At 32.9% G+C, this 18852-nt stretch overlaps 2 protein-coding genes across 4 annotated transcripts; one reads left to right on the top strand and one right to left on the bottom strand.

The window, feature by feature from the left end:
- Positions 1-6553: 6553 nt before the first annotated feature.
- LOC100805701 (cyclin-A2-2) lies at positions 6554-13561 on the top strand. 3 transcript variants are annotated; one of them, XM_026126515.2, is made up of 12 exons: positions 6554-6757; positions 7186-7425; positions 8089-8350; positions 9016-9155; positions 9467-9559; positions 10454-10587; positions 11311-11386; positions 11488-11564; positions 12583-12616; positions 12727-12876; positions 12974-13108; positions 13265-13561. In XM_026126515.2, the coding sequence occupies exons 2-12, from the start codon at positions 7213-7215 to the stop codon at positions 13328-13330; spliced, it is 1380 nt and encodes a 459-aa protein (XP_025982300.1). In that variant the 5' UTR covers positions 6554-6757; positions 7186-7212; the 3' UTR covers positions 13331-13561. The 3 variants fall into 3 exon arrangements, 2 of the variants coding, with proteins under 2 accessions (XP_025982300.1, XP_003550156.1); XM_003550108.4 differs by having other exon boundaries at positions 13260-13561; XR_003265234.2 differs by having other exon boundaries at positions 6570-6757; positions 12792-12876.
- Positions 13562-14474: 913 nt separating this feature from the next.
- Positions 14475-18180, bottom strand: LOC100806230 (serine/threonine protein phosphatase 2A 57 kDa regulatory subunit B' kappa isoform). The gene is made up of 2 exons (XM_003550109.5): positions 16381-18180; positions 14475-15146 (listed from the first exon to the last, which is right to left on the bottom strand). The coding sequence occupies exons 1-2, from the start codon at positions 17524-17526 to the stop codon at positions 14814-14816; spliced, it is 1479 nt and encodes a 492-aa protein (XP_003550157.1). The 5' UTR covers positions 17527-18180; the 3' UTR covers positions 14475-14813.
- Between the last annotated feature and the right edge of the window lie 672 nt (positions 18181-18852).

Below are 18852 nucleotides of genomic sequence, written 5' to 3'. Positions count from 1 at the left end.
GGTTGTGATCATTGCTAAATGATTTTATAACCCAATTGCTTGCTACGCCATCTCTTGAAATAGTAAGTGAAGCTTGACAACTAGTTCAAAGAGTTGAACACTCTCTTTTACTTTGACAAATGTTATCATGAGTATCTTTATCCACTAAACTTTTTACTTTGTGTTGACCTTCACAACAATATACCAAGACTACCATCTTTGGTTTACTTGATCGAATCCATATTCCAAAACCATTCCTATTAGCAAATGAATTATAAAATTCTCTAACCTTTTCAAGAGACTCAAACTCCAACCCAAGACAAGGCTAGATATTCAATTCTTTAGCATCATTTGAAGCATCTCCTGGCATAACCTCCCCAAATGAAATTGGTGTATCCATGGGCATGACATTAATGGACTCAATTTCTTGTATTTCTATATTACCAAGAGTATCTGCCATCACTGTACTGGATAGGTCTGCATATTTTCAATAATCAAAATTTGTTAAAATCCAAATTTATGAAATGATTAGATGTAGCACAGAGTATTTGCCATCATTGTACTTAATAAGAAAATTAAAATTAACAGAGCAAGTTTACGAAATAGATAATTGAAGCACAGAGGAAGTTTACTAAATGGATTATTGAATTATATAGACAAGGTCCAGGAAGTGGATAATTGAATTAATAAAAACATAAAATAGTCAAAATTTGTCAAATTTGAAGAAAATGCATAGTTGGCGTAGGAAGCGAGAACATACACAATGGAAATCAACTTACAGTACGATCTCAAGCTTGTGGCAACTTAGATTATTGTTTCTATAATCAAAACATCAAAATGGAAATCAACGAAATGCAAACTAGGTGCAGGAAGAGAAAATAGAGTGAGATTCCTAGTGTTAAAAAGGGAAGATAGAAGGACACATAGGTAGGCATGGCAATGAAACCTGTACCCCTCAATATCCGCTTAAACTCGTCCCGATTTTGAGGGAAAATACCCAAGTTGAAAGGGTACGGGTTCAGATTCAGGGATTATCCAACTTTTTAAATCGGGGTTGGAGACAGGGATGTCACTACCTATCTCATACTCATTCTCGACCCGCCCCGATGATGAAATTATGAAATTTTTATTAATTACTTGTTAATTTTTTATAATTTTTACATAATTTAAAATTCTTTTCTTGATAATTTTTGTAGACAAATGCGCTGGAAATACAAGTAGTTAAAAATAATTGTGTAACAATCAATTTTTTTTTAAAATCAGATTTTCAATATAATTTTTTTACAAAAAATTTTTTTTTTTTTACAAATCTGAACCAAGGACGGGGCGAGGATGAGGATACCCGACGGGTATGGGGATGGGGTAACAAATTTTAACCCGTCGAGTATCGAGGATGAGAACAGGTATATGTTGGGGAGTCGGGATTGAGAAATGGGGAGACAATACTCGTCCCCACCCCGTCCCGTTGTCATGTCACACACACACACACATTATCTTCAAAACTTTAAAGAATAATAAGAAACCAACATATTTTTTATTTTATATTTTATAAAAAAAAACACTTGTATCATTTCATTTACAATAGGCACTTCAATATAAAAAGTAACATAATTAAAAAGTTTGAGAACTAACGTCTAGGTGTCCTTGCAAGAGAATGAATAATTATATTACTTTGTCTCCTAACAAACCGTACTTTATAATTTGAGTTTTAAGAGAGTAGGTTCCTATGCATCAATGATAATTCCACACTTTTTTTTAATCAGCAAAATGAAGATATATTTATGTGTAGGACACAAAGGTACCCAAACCTATGTACAAGTGGAAATCAGACATCACCTAGGATCCCTCACGTAAGCCACTGTTACAAGATATTTATATGGCAATATAAATAAAGTATAACCAAGGCTTATGGGGAGACCAAAGACGTGTACCAAAACTAATAATCCAACACTTAGAAACATATATTTCCATATTTATAAGAATCAAGAATACATTAAATCCTATTTTAATTAATGAGTAAGATTGAATAATTGAAGAAGGAAAAGTGGAAAAGTCACATGACATGCTACGAGTAAAAAAGAAGAAAAAGATATTTTCTTATTGCCGAAAAAGAGTTATAGTCTTCTAGACGGGGACCCTAATGGAAGCTCCAAGATTGAGACTTGTTTATAAAATTTAAATTTTCTTTGTTGTGACTTCAGTGTTTGAGCCTTGAATGAAAGATAAATAAGTCCCAAGATTGGTTGTACTCAACAACCAGAGCGGGCCAAAAAGTAGATGCCTTGAAAATTCTTGGCCTTTTATTATGTGGGGATATAATTTTGTACCCTTTTCTCTGGCCTTTCTCAAAAAAACACAGAAGCCGCCAATTTGTGGCTTTGCATACATGAAGTCCTTTACCCACAGGTGCCTAACATTGCCATGATTTTTTTATTTTTTTTTATTTTTAGTAAAAGTGGTAGAATGAGAAGGTATCCCAACTTTATCGGGGGAGGGTGTTATTGGTACGTTAAAATTAAACTTAAATATGTTTAAAACTATTTTATAAATGTTTAAATTTTGTTATGAATCCCTAATAAAAAATTTATTGTCATTTTGAATTTTTGTCATGAGTTCACTAATTAAGTAATCATGTATCATCTTAAAAATTAATATTTTTAACATTATTGACCGCTACGATAATATCATGTCATTCCTTAACTGGTCATAACTTAAAGCAAAAGTTTTAATATATTAAGGATTCAAAAGAATAAAAATATTTATTAATAATTTAAAACAAAATTCAATCATTTATGAGTTATATTTAAGCCTTAAAACTATTAACAAATATAAGTTTGAACTATAAGTAGTTTCACCCGGTTGGAGATATTTATTTAGCTCTAAAACGTTAAGAAATTTCTCTAAAGAAGATTGTTCATTAAGCAAGAAAAGTAATATGAAAGAGATTGAAACTCACAAATTTATAAAATGAAAATTCGTATCAAATTTTTAACTAGCGTCAGCTCGCTTTCGTTTATAATGGTTCCCATATGTAATTAGGTTCAAGTATGATATAATTAAATTAAAACCTATAAAAAGATGTGAATTAAGGCACGTTCATCATTGTCCCCACATGGCCCTAAGCTTTTTTTGGGGTATACAATAAGCATCTCATTCTTTTTATCCTTAGTGCCTTAAGAAATATGCATATAGGACATGTGAGGAGCGGGGAATGAAGGAGACTACTCTGGTGGGTCAATCCATAAGTATTATTATCATTTTATGGTCAATGTGTCTATACTACTAGCGTTATTCCAACAACTTAAAATTAATCTATTGCTGCAGTTGGGGTAGTTGAATCCACCCATTTCCCAATGTCCTTGTTTTTCAAAACCTTCAATTCAATCACATTTGCGGGCCAGGGAACTTTGGTACTCAATAATTGTACAACTATTAATGACTACAAATGTAGTGAAGCCCACACAAACATAAAAGATGTTTAATGTTGTGAAACCTAGAATGTGACAGACTTTGCCCTAAAATATGCAAAGGATGAAAGTCCATCTTAAGGATAGTCATGTATGCTATGTGAAACCTCTGACTATTGTTACTTGTTAGTGGATTTGTTGATGAGTAAATAGCTCATGCAATAATGTAAAAACTTTTTATATTTTTATTTAATCACAAATCGACTTGTATAATAAATTAGGTTTTACTTAGGTTATTGGTTAAATTTTTTATAAAAAAAATTGAATAGAAATCATATGATTATATGAGAGTATGCATATTTTTATCTATTCCAATATTTTTTTCTTTTTACTTTATGAACGAGTGTCTTATTAGTATTATTTAGTTAAATAAATTTATTGACTTTTATAATAATTATCTTAAAAATAATATATTACTATCACATTTTGTTAAGTAGTTGATAATATAAAACATTATTTTACAATGTATAAAAATTAAACTGTCGTCGATACTAAATCATTATACTACTATAAGTTATAGCTACAACTAGGATTAATTTATTCGATCAATGACTCTGAAGTGAGCTTTGGAACATTGGATTTTAAGCTTAGGATACTGGCTGGTTGTACGTGAAATTTAAATTCACAGGGTACTGTGCAAAACCCTCTTCTCATTAGTCAATGATTTTGAGATTTGTTAAAAAAATGATTTCTTTATTTATCATGAGATAGTTTTGCATACACGGAACCATAATATTTCATTAAATGGTCACTATAATATGGTAGTTTAAGCTCTCTATGCAAGCAATTGACCTTTCATTACAAAATCTATAGTCAGCATCACATCCCCCTTTGATGAGTTAATTTGACCATTTTCTATAGGGCTTGAAAATTCGAGCTTATTCTTTTTGCAAAATTGGTACTTGTTGGGGTTTACAAAGAGGTCATGATCCTTCAAAAGAAAAAAACTAAGAGGTCATGATTATAAAATTAGCTACTAGTATTATCGTTGTATTTTTTAAATTATGAACAAAATACGTAGATTACAACGCGTGATTTTGTTACTTCAAATTAAACTCACGAAGTCCATTCCTTGATGATTGTAATGAATGCTCTATGGCTTACGTGGCTATTTATATTTTAATCAAATACATCACGGTAAGTTTGAAATAAAATAAATCAACTTTTTTTTATGCAATTTACCTTCTAAAGGTTTAATTACATGTAATTATTTATCATATCAGTTTTAGTTAATATAATTCATCCATTAAATTTTTAAATAATTACAAAGATATTTAATTTACTCTCATTAATTTTTGGTTTCTGCAGTTTTGTTCAGTTACCGTACGTATTCTATCATTTTTTTTCCACATATCATAATTTTAATAACACTGATATAATCATATAAAGTAAATTGCATATTCAAGTAAATTAATTAATTGCAATAATAAAATAGTACTGTTATAACGGGTTTCATTGTTATGCGTTACTTCGTATTTCACAAATTTATTTGACTAAATCTGTAAAATAAACAAAAGATATCATATTGCCTAACGGGAGTAGTACTACAATCATAAAATTTTGGTTGAAAAAAGAAGAAGAAAAATTCATAAATTGAAAATTTTTGTAAAGCAGCATATTGTATTACTTATAGGACATTTCTTCCATAAACTAGCTCACGTGATGCAAAATGGAACACTATTATTTATCATCAGATTAATCTAGTCTCACATCTCTTATCATACATCTTCTGTACCATATTCATGCTCCTTTCCCAGATCTTCTCCGTCAGTTGCCGCAAGCCATAATCATGCCCCTCACGTGTATATACAGATTAATTAATAATTAAGTCTTCTTTTTCTTTTCAATTTGGCTATTTGGTTCACTAACCTCAAAATTAGAGGTGTCCAAATATGATACATAGTGTCATAATATGACTGATCAACGTTACCTATTAATAATCAAAATTCGATTTCCAAATTGAAAACTCAAATAATCAATTCAAAAAATCAATTGATGAAATAAATTATTACTTAATTGGAGTAAATAAGAGAATTATTTTTGTAATTATATATATATATTTTGTTCTTTCTCTTCTTTCCCTCTCTCCCTCTCCAAGTCTGTTCTCCCAACCATCAGTGGCCTTCTTTCCTCCCCTACCTCTGCCTTCTTTACCCTCTGATAGTCCGTCACAACTCACCACCGTCAATAAAGCTAGAATTCATTAAAAAAAAGTTAATCATCAGATGAAAAGGAACACCAATTTCTAAAAAAAAACAACTAAAGTAGAGTACTGAAATATGGTTTTAGAGGTAAAAAAAACGAAGGGGCAAAACAAATTGAGTTTCTCCCATAAGATCTTAGATCTGTGCGTTTTGAGAAAAGAAAACTGATGCCATCTTCCAATGAGAAGGAGTCACGAGCGTCAAGGACATGACGAATGACATGGTGAATCTGTCTATATCTATATCTATATGAAATTTGATGAAGCATTGTAAAGAAAAAATAGATGAATTTCACTTGAATAAAATGAGAAAAACTAATACAATTTTGTACTAAAAAAACCTTTTTTAGAGTACATAAAAAGTGAAATAAATTCTTATTTAAAAAGAATCTTAACAATTTAATTCACTTGAATTTCACAATTTATATACTAAACGTACGTGTAGTTAAATTAAAATTCTTATGATGGAACGCTTGACTTTTTAAGTAATAGTTTGCTTTTTTCTTTTCCAACCAATCACGGTTGAATATTTTGTCAACTTAGAGGGATGTATATAATATAATTTATAATTTTTTCTTTTATGTTTTGATAATAATAGGAGTATTATTATTGTTGACTTATTTTCAGAGTGTAAAAGGTGAAAAATAATCTAAAAATACTAATAAATAATGTAAAATAATAAAAATTGTACTTAAGATTTGTCTTCTGTTTATAAATTCATTTATGAACTTAAGAAACACAATTTTTTCTTACTGAAAACTAAAATTGTACGTCAATAATTAACTTAATAAATCTAAACCTTTATTATAGACATCAAAATAAAAATTTTAATCTTGATGGTTGAATAAAAATAACGCTAGAAAATCTAAGCAATATTTTAATGGTTGGCGTTTTGCTTTTTGACGCAGTTTTAACTCTTTAAAACTGTGGTTTCTCTCTCTCTCTCTCTCTCTCTCCCTCCCGCTCTCACTGCGCTCACGCACGCTCCTAAGCTTTTATTACCACTGTGCTCTCTTTTTCACACTCTTCCGTTTCGAGCTCTCTCTCACACACATTGAATTTCAAGGTCGCGACGCGAAATATGAGCTCTGAATAACAAACAAACAGAGTAAGCACACTTCCGTCCTTTTTCCATAGCCTTCAACTCTTTGAAAATTGTAGTTACGATTCTCATGCACAGATCTGTGTACGATTAACCACCGTTGTTGTCGTTGCCGCAATTTGAATTTTGAATTCAACAGAATTATTTTCTCTCTCACACACAAAAGAAAACAAAAACTTGTTCCTGAATTTCTCACTCTGTATTTTAAAGATATCACTCACTCACTCACTGAATTTTTAATAATAGAGTGAGAGGTTCTTGAAGAGAGCTTATGGTAGTTGCATTTTTGGACTCAGGAGTCAGGACGCTGATGTTTTTTTTTTCTTTTCAAGAAAAATAAAATTATTGTTGATATTTGTGTTGTGGTGATTTATTTAGTCTTTAGAAACTGAGGTTTTCACTTTTTCACATGAAGTAGTGTTGTCATTTTTCAGGTTGGTGTCGATATCAAGGCATGAGAGATGGTTAGAGAAAATGCTGTAATGGGTGGTGCCAGTGAAGAGCGTGGTGTTCGGGTCACTCGAGCAATGGCTAGAGCTGTTTTGGGTGGGGTCTCTGCCTCTTCTAGACCGTCCTTCAAGAAGCAACACAAGAACAACAAGGGTTTCGGTAGGGTAGCACTAGCAGATGTCACTAACATAAGCAAGAAAGGGTGTGCTACATCAAAATCTCAGGTAGGCAGTGCAAGTTAAATTGCAGTGCAATTGCAATTTCATTCTGTTTATTGGTATTGTAAGAAATGTGGACAAATGTAGCTTATGCAGCCACAACTGTGGTTGCGTAGTGGTGGTGTACCCCCGAAACCTTGAGATTGCAGCCGAAATTGCGGTCCTAGACCCCTTTTTTAAAACCTATGACCCACTTTTTTTTTCCCCTCTAACTCAGATAGACTTCTTCTATAAACAACTTGATTTTGGTGGGTGTTTTGAGTACCTTATTGGCTTATTTTGAAGAAATTAAGTATTTGTGCGCAAGTTAGCCTTTTGAATTTGTAAAGCTCCAATACCTTAATTCTTCTTGTATTTCACTTTGATTTCTTATGTTAAATGGTGGAATGGCATGATGGTTTTTTTGCCAATTGTCATAGGCAATTTATGAAGGGAGGCCTGTTATGGCAGCGCCATAGGCTGCAATGGCGTGTATAGATGGGTGGAATTTTGACCTTCTACTGTATTCCGCCATCCACACTTGATAACACTGGATTCTTATAAAGGACTAGCTGAATAAAGATTTTGTAAATTTAAATAGTAACTCAAATATATTCAGTGACTAGAATGCAATTGAAGTATATTTTTAAGTTGCCTGAAGCAAGTTGGTGATATCTGTGCATTATATAGGCAAGAGGAGGTTACAAGAAGACTAACACAAAGGGAGCTTCCAATGTCTCCATTCAAGTTTTGTCAACTCAAGAAGATGTTAGAGCAAAATTAGCAAAAGATTTACCCTCAATATCAATGGTACAGTCACATGACGCTAATGTAGCTGAAAGGCAGGAAGGCACAGAGGTAGTGCAACCTTCTATGTCTGTTATGGCAGGTCCTCTGCTTTCAATGCAGGACTCTATGAAGTCTGATGAAATCCTTCGCTCTCCAAACAAAGGTTTTTCAATAATCTTATGTGTCATTGCTAGTATGCATTTCTAGTTAACTAGACTATATAGGTATGCGATTTATGAGATAATGATTGTAAAATTGAGATTTATAATTGCACTTCTCTGGTTGAAAATGAGGTAACTGTTTCTTTGTAACATAAGTTTGTGCCTTTTTTCTTCTGTATGTGTTCCTTTTTACTTGTTTACTTTACTCACATGTATAATTTTTTTGCATTGTATCAAAATATCATGTTAAGTTTTCCACAATATATATTTCCAAGAAGCACTGAATAATTTACCTGATTACAGGCTTTAAGATAGAAGCTATTGATCACTTTACCTGATGTCTATTTATGTGTTTGCTTCTTATAATATGAATTTAATTTAGTACAGCTGTCATCGAATCATAGACGGTCATTTATGACAAAATTGTTAACCTTTATAATAACTACTTTAAAAGTCATGCCTAGGATGTTTTTAATTGGTTGACATTGTAAAAATCTTTACATTGATACAACATGAAAATTAAACTCTATACAAGGAACTTTCAAGTTCTTAGAGTTACAATTTATATGATTGCCTTTTTGCTAAAGCATTAAAATAGTTGCAACAAGAAAGATAACATGCAAGTTGGCATTTCATAATTTACTGATTTGTTTTATGGATTATGCAGACGTTGATATGATGATTACTGAGAAACTAAAACTTTCAGATGGTTTGGACATTGTGGACATTGATTCAGTGGAGTTAAAGGATCCTCAAGTTTGGAGTTCATATGCCCCTGATATATACAATAGTATATTTGTCAGGGAGGTTAGTGTTGTAGAAATGTCATCTAATATATGGATTATTGCTCCTATACTATTATTGATTACTTGACTGGCGACATTGTAGTAGCTTCTCTTTAACATTGTTATGATTTTTGTTTTTCTTCTATTTTCTCAGTGACTCACTGCTTTATAACATTCTTTCAAAGTATTAAAAGCAGAGAGCATATTTATTCAGTAACAATGTAATATTGTTGAATAAATTAAATTTAAAAATAGAACTATATAGAACTTAGGATAAAATGGATAAGTTTCACTACAAAAGTTTGATAATAAATTTTGGTTAAATCTTTCCAGTTTGAAAGGAGACCGTCAAGTGATTACATGGATATGTTGCAGCAAGATATCACTCCAAGCATGCGAGGGATTCTGATTGATTGGCTTGTGGAGGTTAGTCTCATGGCAGTTTTTTACATCTATACTACTTGACATCTTAAGCTTTTCCTATTGTCACTTGTTGCAAATCTATCTGTTTAATGCAGTTCAACTTCCTCAATGTATGTAATGTTTGGTCATTGTATAATTTTGAAAGTTGCACTTCTTTGATTCTTCCTCTAGTTTATTGCTGAGAAACTTTTGAAATAATCAACCTGACAATACAATGCTATGTATTTTTCTTCAGAGTTAAATTTTTCATTACTCTCCAACCATGTTATTTTATTCAGTTAATGTCAAATTTTGATGAGTTGAGGGTGAGCCTTGGTACAATGATAAGATTGTTGTTGCCTCATGAGTCATTACCTAGAGATCAAGAATTCAACTCCTAGAAGCAAGCTCTCAATGTATGGGCGTAAGGTTGTGTATATGTACCCTTCATAGATCCCACTAGGTGGAAAACTCAGTCATTGGATGACGACCCTTTAATTAAATTTTTATGAGTTCATCTCAGAAAAAAGGATTATTTAATATTCTCTTGTGTTTGCCATGTGGGGATTACAAAACTTAATTTTAATTTCTAAACCAAGTTTCCTTTTCTTCTCTTTTGAATCTGGTGTTACATTTCGGTACTTGACTTCCATGTCATCATCTCAACCACTGTCACCATGCCTCTCCTATTATGCACAAAATATCTTGTTACTGCTTTCTTGTGGACAGATTTCAATAGGAACAATTGAATAATTGATACTGAGAAGAGCTGGATTTTCAGAACTTATCCGTGATAAAGGCACATTATTAGAAATAAAAAACAATTCTTTAATTACTTTTAGCTGAGTAGCATCAGTTGCTTCAATCTTTGGCTTCTAAATGGGTTATAGCTGAAGCTTTGTTATATTCTCTTTTCAGGTTTCTGAGGAATATAAGCTACTTCCAGATACTCTTTACCTTACAGTGAATCTGATTGATCGGTCTCTTTCTCAAAGTTTGGTTCAGAAACAAAGGCTCCAGTTGCTGGGTGTTACTTGCATGCTGATTGCATCGTAAGTACAATACTTTATAAATGTCCAGTTGGTCCTGATTAAGTAATATGCAAGTTCCACCTGCTCTGCTTTAAGCTTTTTGATGTTTCTCTCTGAACTCTAAACTATGAATACTGAGGAACTTTATAATGAGGTTGATATCACAATATATTTTACATCCTCAATCTACTATGATGATGAATTGATTATTACAGTTTCTTATATTATTTCTTTATTTGTAGGTCTTTGACTTGTATGTGTTTGTTCATTAACAGATTCCACATGGTATAAATTTTGTTCTCATGACTCTCTGTATAATAAAGTTAACAAAGTTTTAAGGGAATTTTATTTTGATTTCCATTAATAATCTTTTCAACTCCCAGCAAATATGTGTTTATGTTGGGATCAAAATGCAAGGTATGGGACTTGAGTCCGGCATTGGAAGTATAGGATTCTAGTGTGGGGTTTACAAGGTCTTGGACTCTTTAACTGTAATGACTAGCTTTCATGGTGTGGCTCCTCCAAGTTTTTTATCACTTTGGAAAGTGTTTTATTGTTTTGCTTTGCTAATTTTACAGTCGTGAAGAATTAGAATACGGTCAAATTGCTGTATTATAATTTCTTGCCAATGTTGATCTTGGTTAATCTGATAGGGACAATCTATAATGTATGATATGATTTCAATTTTTTCAAAGACGTGAGGAAATTCTAAATCGCTTGTCATTTATTTTTCATGGCTTTAAGAAAGTATGAAGAGATTTGTGCTCCTCGGGTGGAAGAATTTTGCTTCATCACAGATAATACGTACACAAAAGCAGAGGTATAACATTTGGTAGTTCTGTTGCAACCTTCATCTTTTCAAATTTTATTTATTACAGCTGCTGGTGATATATAAAACACCTAATCATTGGCATGTGATAGGTATTGAAAATGGAGAGTGAGGTTCTAAATCTGTTGCATTTTCAGTTATCTGTTCCCACCACAAAAACATTTCTCAGGTGCATATTATTATTATTATTATTATTATTATTATTATTCAAATGATGTGCTCACTAAGCATATTCAAGAGTCGATGTCACGATCCATGCTTTTTGCAAATGGTTTTCTTTGTTTGTTTTTCATGTTTCTCACTTTCCTACGCATGTTCAATGCCAATTCCAATCTCACTGGTCAGTGATTGAATGGATACTCAAACTCACTAATGGCTCTGCTTGGAGAGCTTAGAGAGAAAATAAATGGGAAGTTAGAAATGTTAAGATAAGCTTTGGAAGTACATGATTTTGTGAAGTATAAATAAGACAGAATACTTCAAATGTAAGTTAAGTAGAAAGCCATTAATCTTAGCTTAGAGGTGAAAATTATACACCATACCAAAAGTCACTCAGACTATATGGGTTTCATTATACTAAATGGCGGAGAAATAGAGGGAGAAGTAAACCATAGGATTCAAGTATGTTGGATTAAATGGAGTTATTCAAGTTATTTGTAAGCAAAAGGTACTCAAGCTTTTTGGAAAATTTTGCTGCATAAGACCTATGATGTATGGAACTAAATATTGGGTAGTAAAAGCTAAGAGAATAAACTCAATGTAGTAGAAATGAGAATGTTTTATTGGATGAGCAGACATCATACTAAACATGATATGATTAGGAATGAAAGTTGGGGTAGCATTTATGGTAGAAAAGATGGTAGAAGCTCACCTTAGGTGGTTTATGCTTGATTGAAGAAGAGCTGTAAAAGCCACACTAGAGAGAGTAGATCACTAGATCTGATGGAGGGTGACTCAATCACCATTGGCAAAGGGAGATTGAGAAAAATAATATGAAAAATCATTAAGAGACTTAAGAGTTAAATAGTTTGTCTATAAACATGATTTACAGTAGAACATGACATCCTTTGTTTCACATAGCAGACTCCGCCTCAGGGGAAAAGGCTTAGTTATTATTGTGTACTTGCGTCTTTTATGTCATTTAGTTAAAGCATAACTGAACTATGTCCATCTTGTCTAACTTTCAGGAGGTTCATCCTAGCATCACAATCTTCTTACAAGGTATACTGTAGATTGCAGCTGCTATTAAACATCCACAATTCAACTTTTTATTGTGCCCAAAAGGGAAACAAACAAAACCAATTTGGTTGTAAATTTTCCATGTTATACAGGTTTCATATGTTGAACTGGAATTTCTGGCAAATTATTTAGCAGAGCTTACTCTTGTTGAATACAGCTTCTTGCAGTTTCTACCTTCCTTGATAGCTGCATCTGCTGTATTACTCGCCAGATGGACCCTCAACCAATCAGAGCATCCATGGGTCAGAACTTTATTATGATTATTTGCAAGTGTTGACAATTCGCCTTATTGTTTGGATGTAAATAAATCCTAAGATTCACCTGTGCATTTATTTGCAGAATTCAACCATGGAACACTATACGAATTACAAAGTGTCAGAGCTTAAAACTACCGTCCTTGCACTGGCAGATTTGCAACATGATATGAAAGGCTGTTCTCTGAATTCTATACGCGAAAAATATAAACAGCAGAAGGTAGAAATACACATTCCAAAAGATGAAGTAGTCACATGCTCCAATTGCTAAATATCTTAATATCACAGGCTTATTACGTTTATCTCCAAACCTAAGTTTGTTTTAGCTTAATTAAGATGCTAATGACAGTGAATTTTGCTTTCTATGACAGTTCAGGAGTGTGGCAAATTTGTCTCCGAAACCGGTGCAGTCACTTTTCAAGGCTCAAGTATAAAACTGTAAATGATGCATCTATGAAGACTAAATATTGACTTTCAGAATTTCTGATACTGGAAAGGTGTATTATCTTTGGTTGTAATTATTTGGCCATTCTAATTATTGTTAATTCCCAATCACCGCCTGATCAGTAGTTGTAACTTGTAGGATGGTACCAAGCTCTGGTACTTCTAGATCTTGTAACATGAAATTGTTACATCATGATGATTGATACAATTAAAGCTGAGAATTATAGTACTTTGGCATCTGTTTTGGACTCCATTTTCAGGTAGCCGTTAGGCTGCTATGCAAGTGCTTCATGATTACTTTTATATCGTATCAACCATCTGTGTGTAATAAAAAATTGCCGTGAAATTGGTGTAGTTTTACTTCTTTATCAGGATCTGAAGATCGTAGCTAAAAGGGCATCTTGCAATCTTCAGATTGACTAAATCTTGTTTTTGAATTGCAACGTTCATGTTTGTTTAATATAAAGATTGAAACAAAAAATAAATTGTGAAGCAACTATTTTCTTAGCGTGTGTTTGGCAGCGATGAGAGAAGGTTGAAATGCGGAGAAAAGAAGAAAAAAATGCATGGAAAGATATAATTTAGTCGGTTTGTCATCGAAGTAGCGAAGAAATTTTTATCGTGGGTATCATGTAAAAACATTTCTTCACTTATAAGCAAAGATTTGCAAAGAAATGGCCTAGTTTTGTGTGCTGCAAAGAATAGCTTCCCTCGCACACATACTGCAAATTATTTCATTAATAATTAATTTTTATTAAACCGAATAATAATAATAATTCAAATAACATTTATTTTAACTCAAGACGCTCAAATTCAAATATTTCACTTCTATTTTCACTCTTTCTCTTATGTCAAACAACTTTTATTTCTCATCATTTCTCACATATTTCTCTTCTCATCTACCTATTTTTCCTTCCCTCTATTTCTTCTCCCCTTACCACACTCAGTCTTAAAGTGTTACATATTTGAAATTTTTCAGTTGGGATTGCTTAAAAATACTTTACTCGTTAAACAATACTTTTTTTTCTTCATTCAGTGCACCGAAATATAATTATAAATTGAAATTTGCAAAGGTACTTTCTCAATTTAAATCCAAAAATAGCCAATTATTCAAATCAGGTGGGTTTGTTAGCCTTATCACATCAATGCCTTAATAGCGATTTCAAATTGATTTGGGATAAAGACTTGCGCCTAATGACTAATGTAAGTACAAGTAGGAACATACACAGAAGATTTTAGAAATAAAATTACACAGAAAATGGTTTCATTCACTGCATGGTCCTTCATCATGATGTACCACACAGTAGCAATCAAAACCCACTCTCACTTCATCTGGCTACCAGAAGCATCATAAGAACATTGGATTCATAAACAAAATGGCACTCCCAATAACCAGCTATTTTCCACATTTCTTAAGATTTTCCACCATAACATGAGGTAGGTAAGTTAACAAGGATTGAGAATCCAGCATGCAATGCAAGTCAGGACACTAAAACTGCAGTGTTTCCAGTTACTGGCCTTAGACTGGCTGCATGCTCTAGTTGTTTCCATGCCTCCTTTCGCTTCTCCCCTGTTGAGATCAAGATTGCTTCTTCCTCCTTAAAGTGATTATGACAAGAAATGAAGAACTTCTCATCCATCTCCAAGAACATCTTTCTAATATTGTTAGTTAGGTTGACGACTGCCGGGTTCCAATGGCTTTGAACATTCCTGTCTAAAGCTGAAAATATGATGGGCAGGATCACTTGTCGGTTATGCGCAATCAAGTTTACAATGTGGTCATTGTTCCATAAGAAAAGAGCCCTTTCAGCTACCTGCAACAATCCATGTTGAATAGAAAAAGAAAATGTATCTTTCAGCAATTAACAAGGTGGTAGTCAAGGGAAACAATTGATTCTCAAAAGTGTGATGATGTGGGCAAAAGATTATTGCGGAGAAAGCAACAAAAATGTTACAAGTGCATTAAGGTAACAAAAACAGCTTCATTTCCACTGGTTTTCAAGGAACATGGGAATTTTTGGAAAATATAGTGCCCTGTAGAAACAAGAAAGAATGTTCATCCTCATTCCCATAAAAGTTTGAGATCCAACTAGAGATTTCAAATGAATCAAGGAAAACGAGACAAACTGCTTTCACATCCTATCAGGGACTGTATTATCACAATTTAATCAAGCACATTGCATAGATAAATTTCACAAGAGAAGTTGCAACATGTTTCATCTTTGAAACCAAAGACCCATTTATAGTATCTTCCAGTCAATCTTTTAAGCTTAGCATTCCCAACTCACATTGAAAGTTAGTTAAAACATAAAATAAATGTCCACAAACAAACATAAATCTTGTGAGATGAAGCAAACTGCAAAACTGTGTTTGTTCCATCAGCGAGTACAGTTCCTCTTTTAATTTTTTTTTTAAAAAAAAGAAATGACCTTATATGTCTCTGAAAAATCTAGGTTTAAACTTCAGATAAGACCATATAAGTTATTATTATTATAACTCAATTCCATCGCAGATCAAACAAACTGTTTTAAAAAAATCTGAAGCCCGTGAAAGCCATTGGATAGATATCAATTGTTGAAACTAAACACAGCTGAGAAATAACAAGGCATAGTAATACTTCATTGAATTATCCTCTATTAATTAAATGCCATTATAGCATACAAATTTATAAAGAGCATGTTAGGCCACAAATGCTATGGCAGAAGCTAACTCAAATATGGTAAAAGATAAGAAAAAACTAGAAAAGTCAAAAAACTAATCCAACCACATTGCATGACTAGTTTGGTCAAGCTTATCAACCATTTACCCATGTTTTCATACTCAAAGTACATAACAGAGCATAAATAAGAAAGATCTTCAAATCTGTAAAAAGACTGAACTGAACATTAACAGAAATAAAACCTACCAGAACCTGAAAGTGAAAGAAAATATACAGACCCACAAAAACTATAGAACATAGATCTAACCTTTTAAGTGGAAAATAACATAAAAGTAGAAGTATGCAAATGATGAAGATTTACCAAATGAATTCAGTAATAGCAACTTTACCTGAAAGTGTAAACTGTTAATGCAGCACCCGATCCGCCTAAACAAAGGGACCATGATCCTCTGGAACTCTACCATGTTAATTACTTCCAAAATTTCTTCCAGTTCACCCAGAAACATCACCTCTTTCTGGCTATTTGTTGCTGGCCAATATTTCAACAATCCCCTTATCACAATGCTCGCTAACTTTGGCTCCTTCTCTATAAACTGCATAACACAGTAGGACAATTGCTGAAAGTAGGCCCCAATAGATTTCGGCTTGTGCAAGGGGACCAAAACCCTCCACAAGAAGATTTTGTGTTCCTCTTTCAAGGGCAAAGCAAACCCAGTAATCACGCTCCCAAAAATCTCCAACAGCTCACCAATCCCATTGGGCTTATCAGTCTCAAACACGAACCGATAAAATATATTGTTAATAGATTTCCGTATATACGGTCTATGCACCATGAACTTTCCATAAATCCTATGCAGAATAGTCTTTAAGCAATCCCTTTCCCTAGGATCCTCCGAATCAAACAATTCAAGCAATCTGGCAATAAAGGAGTGATCAATATATTTTTTCGCCACCTTCGCATCGATGCATGAGGAAGAGATAAACTTAAGCAGCAATTCATACACAAGCTGCAAATGTGGCCAAGCAGGATCAAACAGAGGCTCATCATCATCATTCTCACCACCACCACTTGCCCTATAATTAGGAGGGAAAACTCTAAACAAATTAATAGCACACATTCTACAGATAGCAAGAATAGCAGGCTCACTAAACCTCATTGTCCCACAAGCCACAAAATCAACAAGCTCAACCAAAGTCTTCCTTTTCACATCTTTATCTGCACTGCTTTTACTAGGGTCAGTGAAATCAAATGTGACACAACAAAGGCTCAATTTGCTCACAAACAGGTTCATCTTCTCAGCATTAGGAACATCCTTAAACGGCACCAAAGGTTCAATTCCGGACACCATGCTCGCCGGAAACACCGCCGACGAAGAAGCTCGCTTGGCGGCGGAAGAACTTCCGCCATGTGGCTTGTTGCTTCTGCCGGCAGCACGTGGCGAATCGGCGGAACGAGCCGAGTCGACTCGGGGTGACTCGTCCGAGTCGGGCTTCAACGACTTCCGAGGAAGCTTGCTGAGGATTTGCTTGAGCATAGCGATCCAGAAGCAAAAATCAACGAATTACGAACCTTTCAGAAGAAAATTGAACCCATGAAGGAAGAATTGGAACCAATCGAACCCGATAGTGTTGATTTCTGCAAAAGCTTTGAAAAGGGGAAGCAGAAACCTTAGATCTCGATCACCGGAAAATCCGAGCACTGTGGGGTCTCCCGTGAAATTGAGATCCGCATTTGAAATGGGTTTGAGGAAATTTTCGATTTTGCGTCACACATTGATGGAAAAATCAAATCTTGAAGGTTGGGGTTTGTGGGTGACGATGAACGTGAACCAAAAAAGGGAATGGTGAAGCAGAGAAAGAGAAAGGGAAAAATGTTTATCACAAAAGGAGTGAAGATTAATAAAAAAAATAACAATAATGAAAATTTTGGATTTGAACCAAAGAAAATCACATTCTCAGAAAAATTGTTACAAATTTTCCTGGGAATGTGAAGAGAAAGAGAACAGAAACTTGTGGTTGAATGTGGGAAAGGTGGGAACTTGGGGCAAGTGGAACTATGAATGTGGTGATAGAGATAATGGAGCTATGAAGAGATTTTGGGTAACAGAGAAAAACCTCTTAGCTGTTTCTTTCTTCTTGTTATTCATCTATCTCCTTGAGATTGAAAGGAGAACAAAGGGAGAAAAAAAGGTACAATGAGTTTTTATTTTTCTTTTTACTTGAAACAATTTTATTTTATTTTTTTTTTAAGAAAAACTGCTACTTTAGATGTATATTTTAAAATATTATTTACGGGAGCTGAGAAAAAGTAAGAATAGAACTAAAAAAAATTAAAATAATAAAAAACTAAAAGTTAAAAAAAGTCTATAAGTCTTAAGCGTTATCACGTTAGTCTTTGAAATGATTTTTTTTTTAAAAAAATGTCTTAAAAAAATCTACTTATTTTATGTAGGTCCTAAATATAATTACTTACCGAAATTTTTGTGTTAAATATATATTAATATTATCATTTAAATCAAATGTTACATTTAAGGGATTTAAGGGTTATAATAATGTTAAATTGTATGTTACATCTAAGAGTTGGAATAATGTGATACATTGTTATATATTTTTAGAAATCAAAATAATATATTATTAAAATTGTTTTATAGACTACAAATATTTTTTATGAAAAGAAAATAATATTGTTTGAGTCATCTAAAACACTCTCTCTATATAGAAAGTTAACATAATGAGTTAAAATAACTTAAGTAAATTTATTATCCAACAAAATTTTAATATTTACTTTTATTGACTATTTTAAATTTTTTGGATAAATATTTATTTTGTCATGTTCTATCTACGTGATTGTTGCATGTTAA

Source organism: Glycine max, chromosome 17, assembly GCF_000004515.6.
Source record: "Glycine max cultivar Williams 82 chromosome 17, Glycine_max_v4.0, whole genome shotgun sequence".
Taxonomy (NCBI): domain Eukaryota; kingdom Viridiplantae; phylum Streptophyta; class Magnoliopsida; order Fabales; family Fabaceae; genus Glycine; species Glycine max.
This window is presented reverse-complemented; position numbering and strand designations above follow the sequence as displayed.

Excerpts from the sequence above, each read along its gene's own strand:
- LOC100805701 (XM_026126515.2), top strand. The coding sequence starts at position 7,213 with ATGGTTAGAGAAAATGCTGTAATGGGTGGTGCCAGTGAAGAGCGTGGT. Across the intron at positions 12,877-12,973 it reads ACCAATCAGAGCATCCATGG|AATTCAACCATGGAACACTA; the intron begins GTCAGAACTTTA and ends ATTTATTTGCAG. Across the intron at positions 13,109-13,264 it reads AAAAATATAAACAGCAGAAG|GAGTGTGGCAAATTTGTCTC; the intron begins GTAGAAATACAC and ends ATGACAGTTCAG.
- LOC100806230 (XM_003550109.5), bottom strand. The coding sequence starts at position 17,526 with ATGCTCAAGCAAATCCTCAGCAAGCTTCCTCGGAAGTCGTTGAAGCCC. Across the intron at positions 15,147-16,380 it reads TTAACAGTTTACACTTTCAG|GTAGCTGAAAGGGCTCTTTT; the intron begins GTAAAGTTGCTA and ends GGATTGTTGCAG.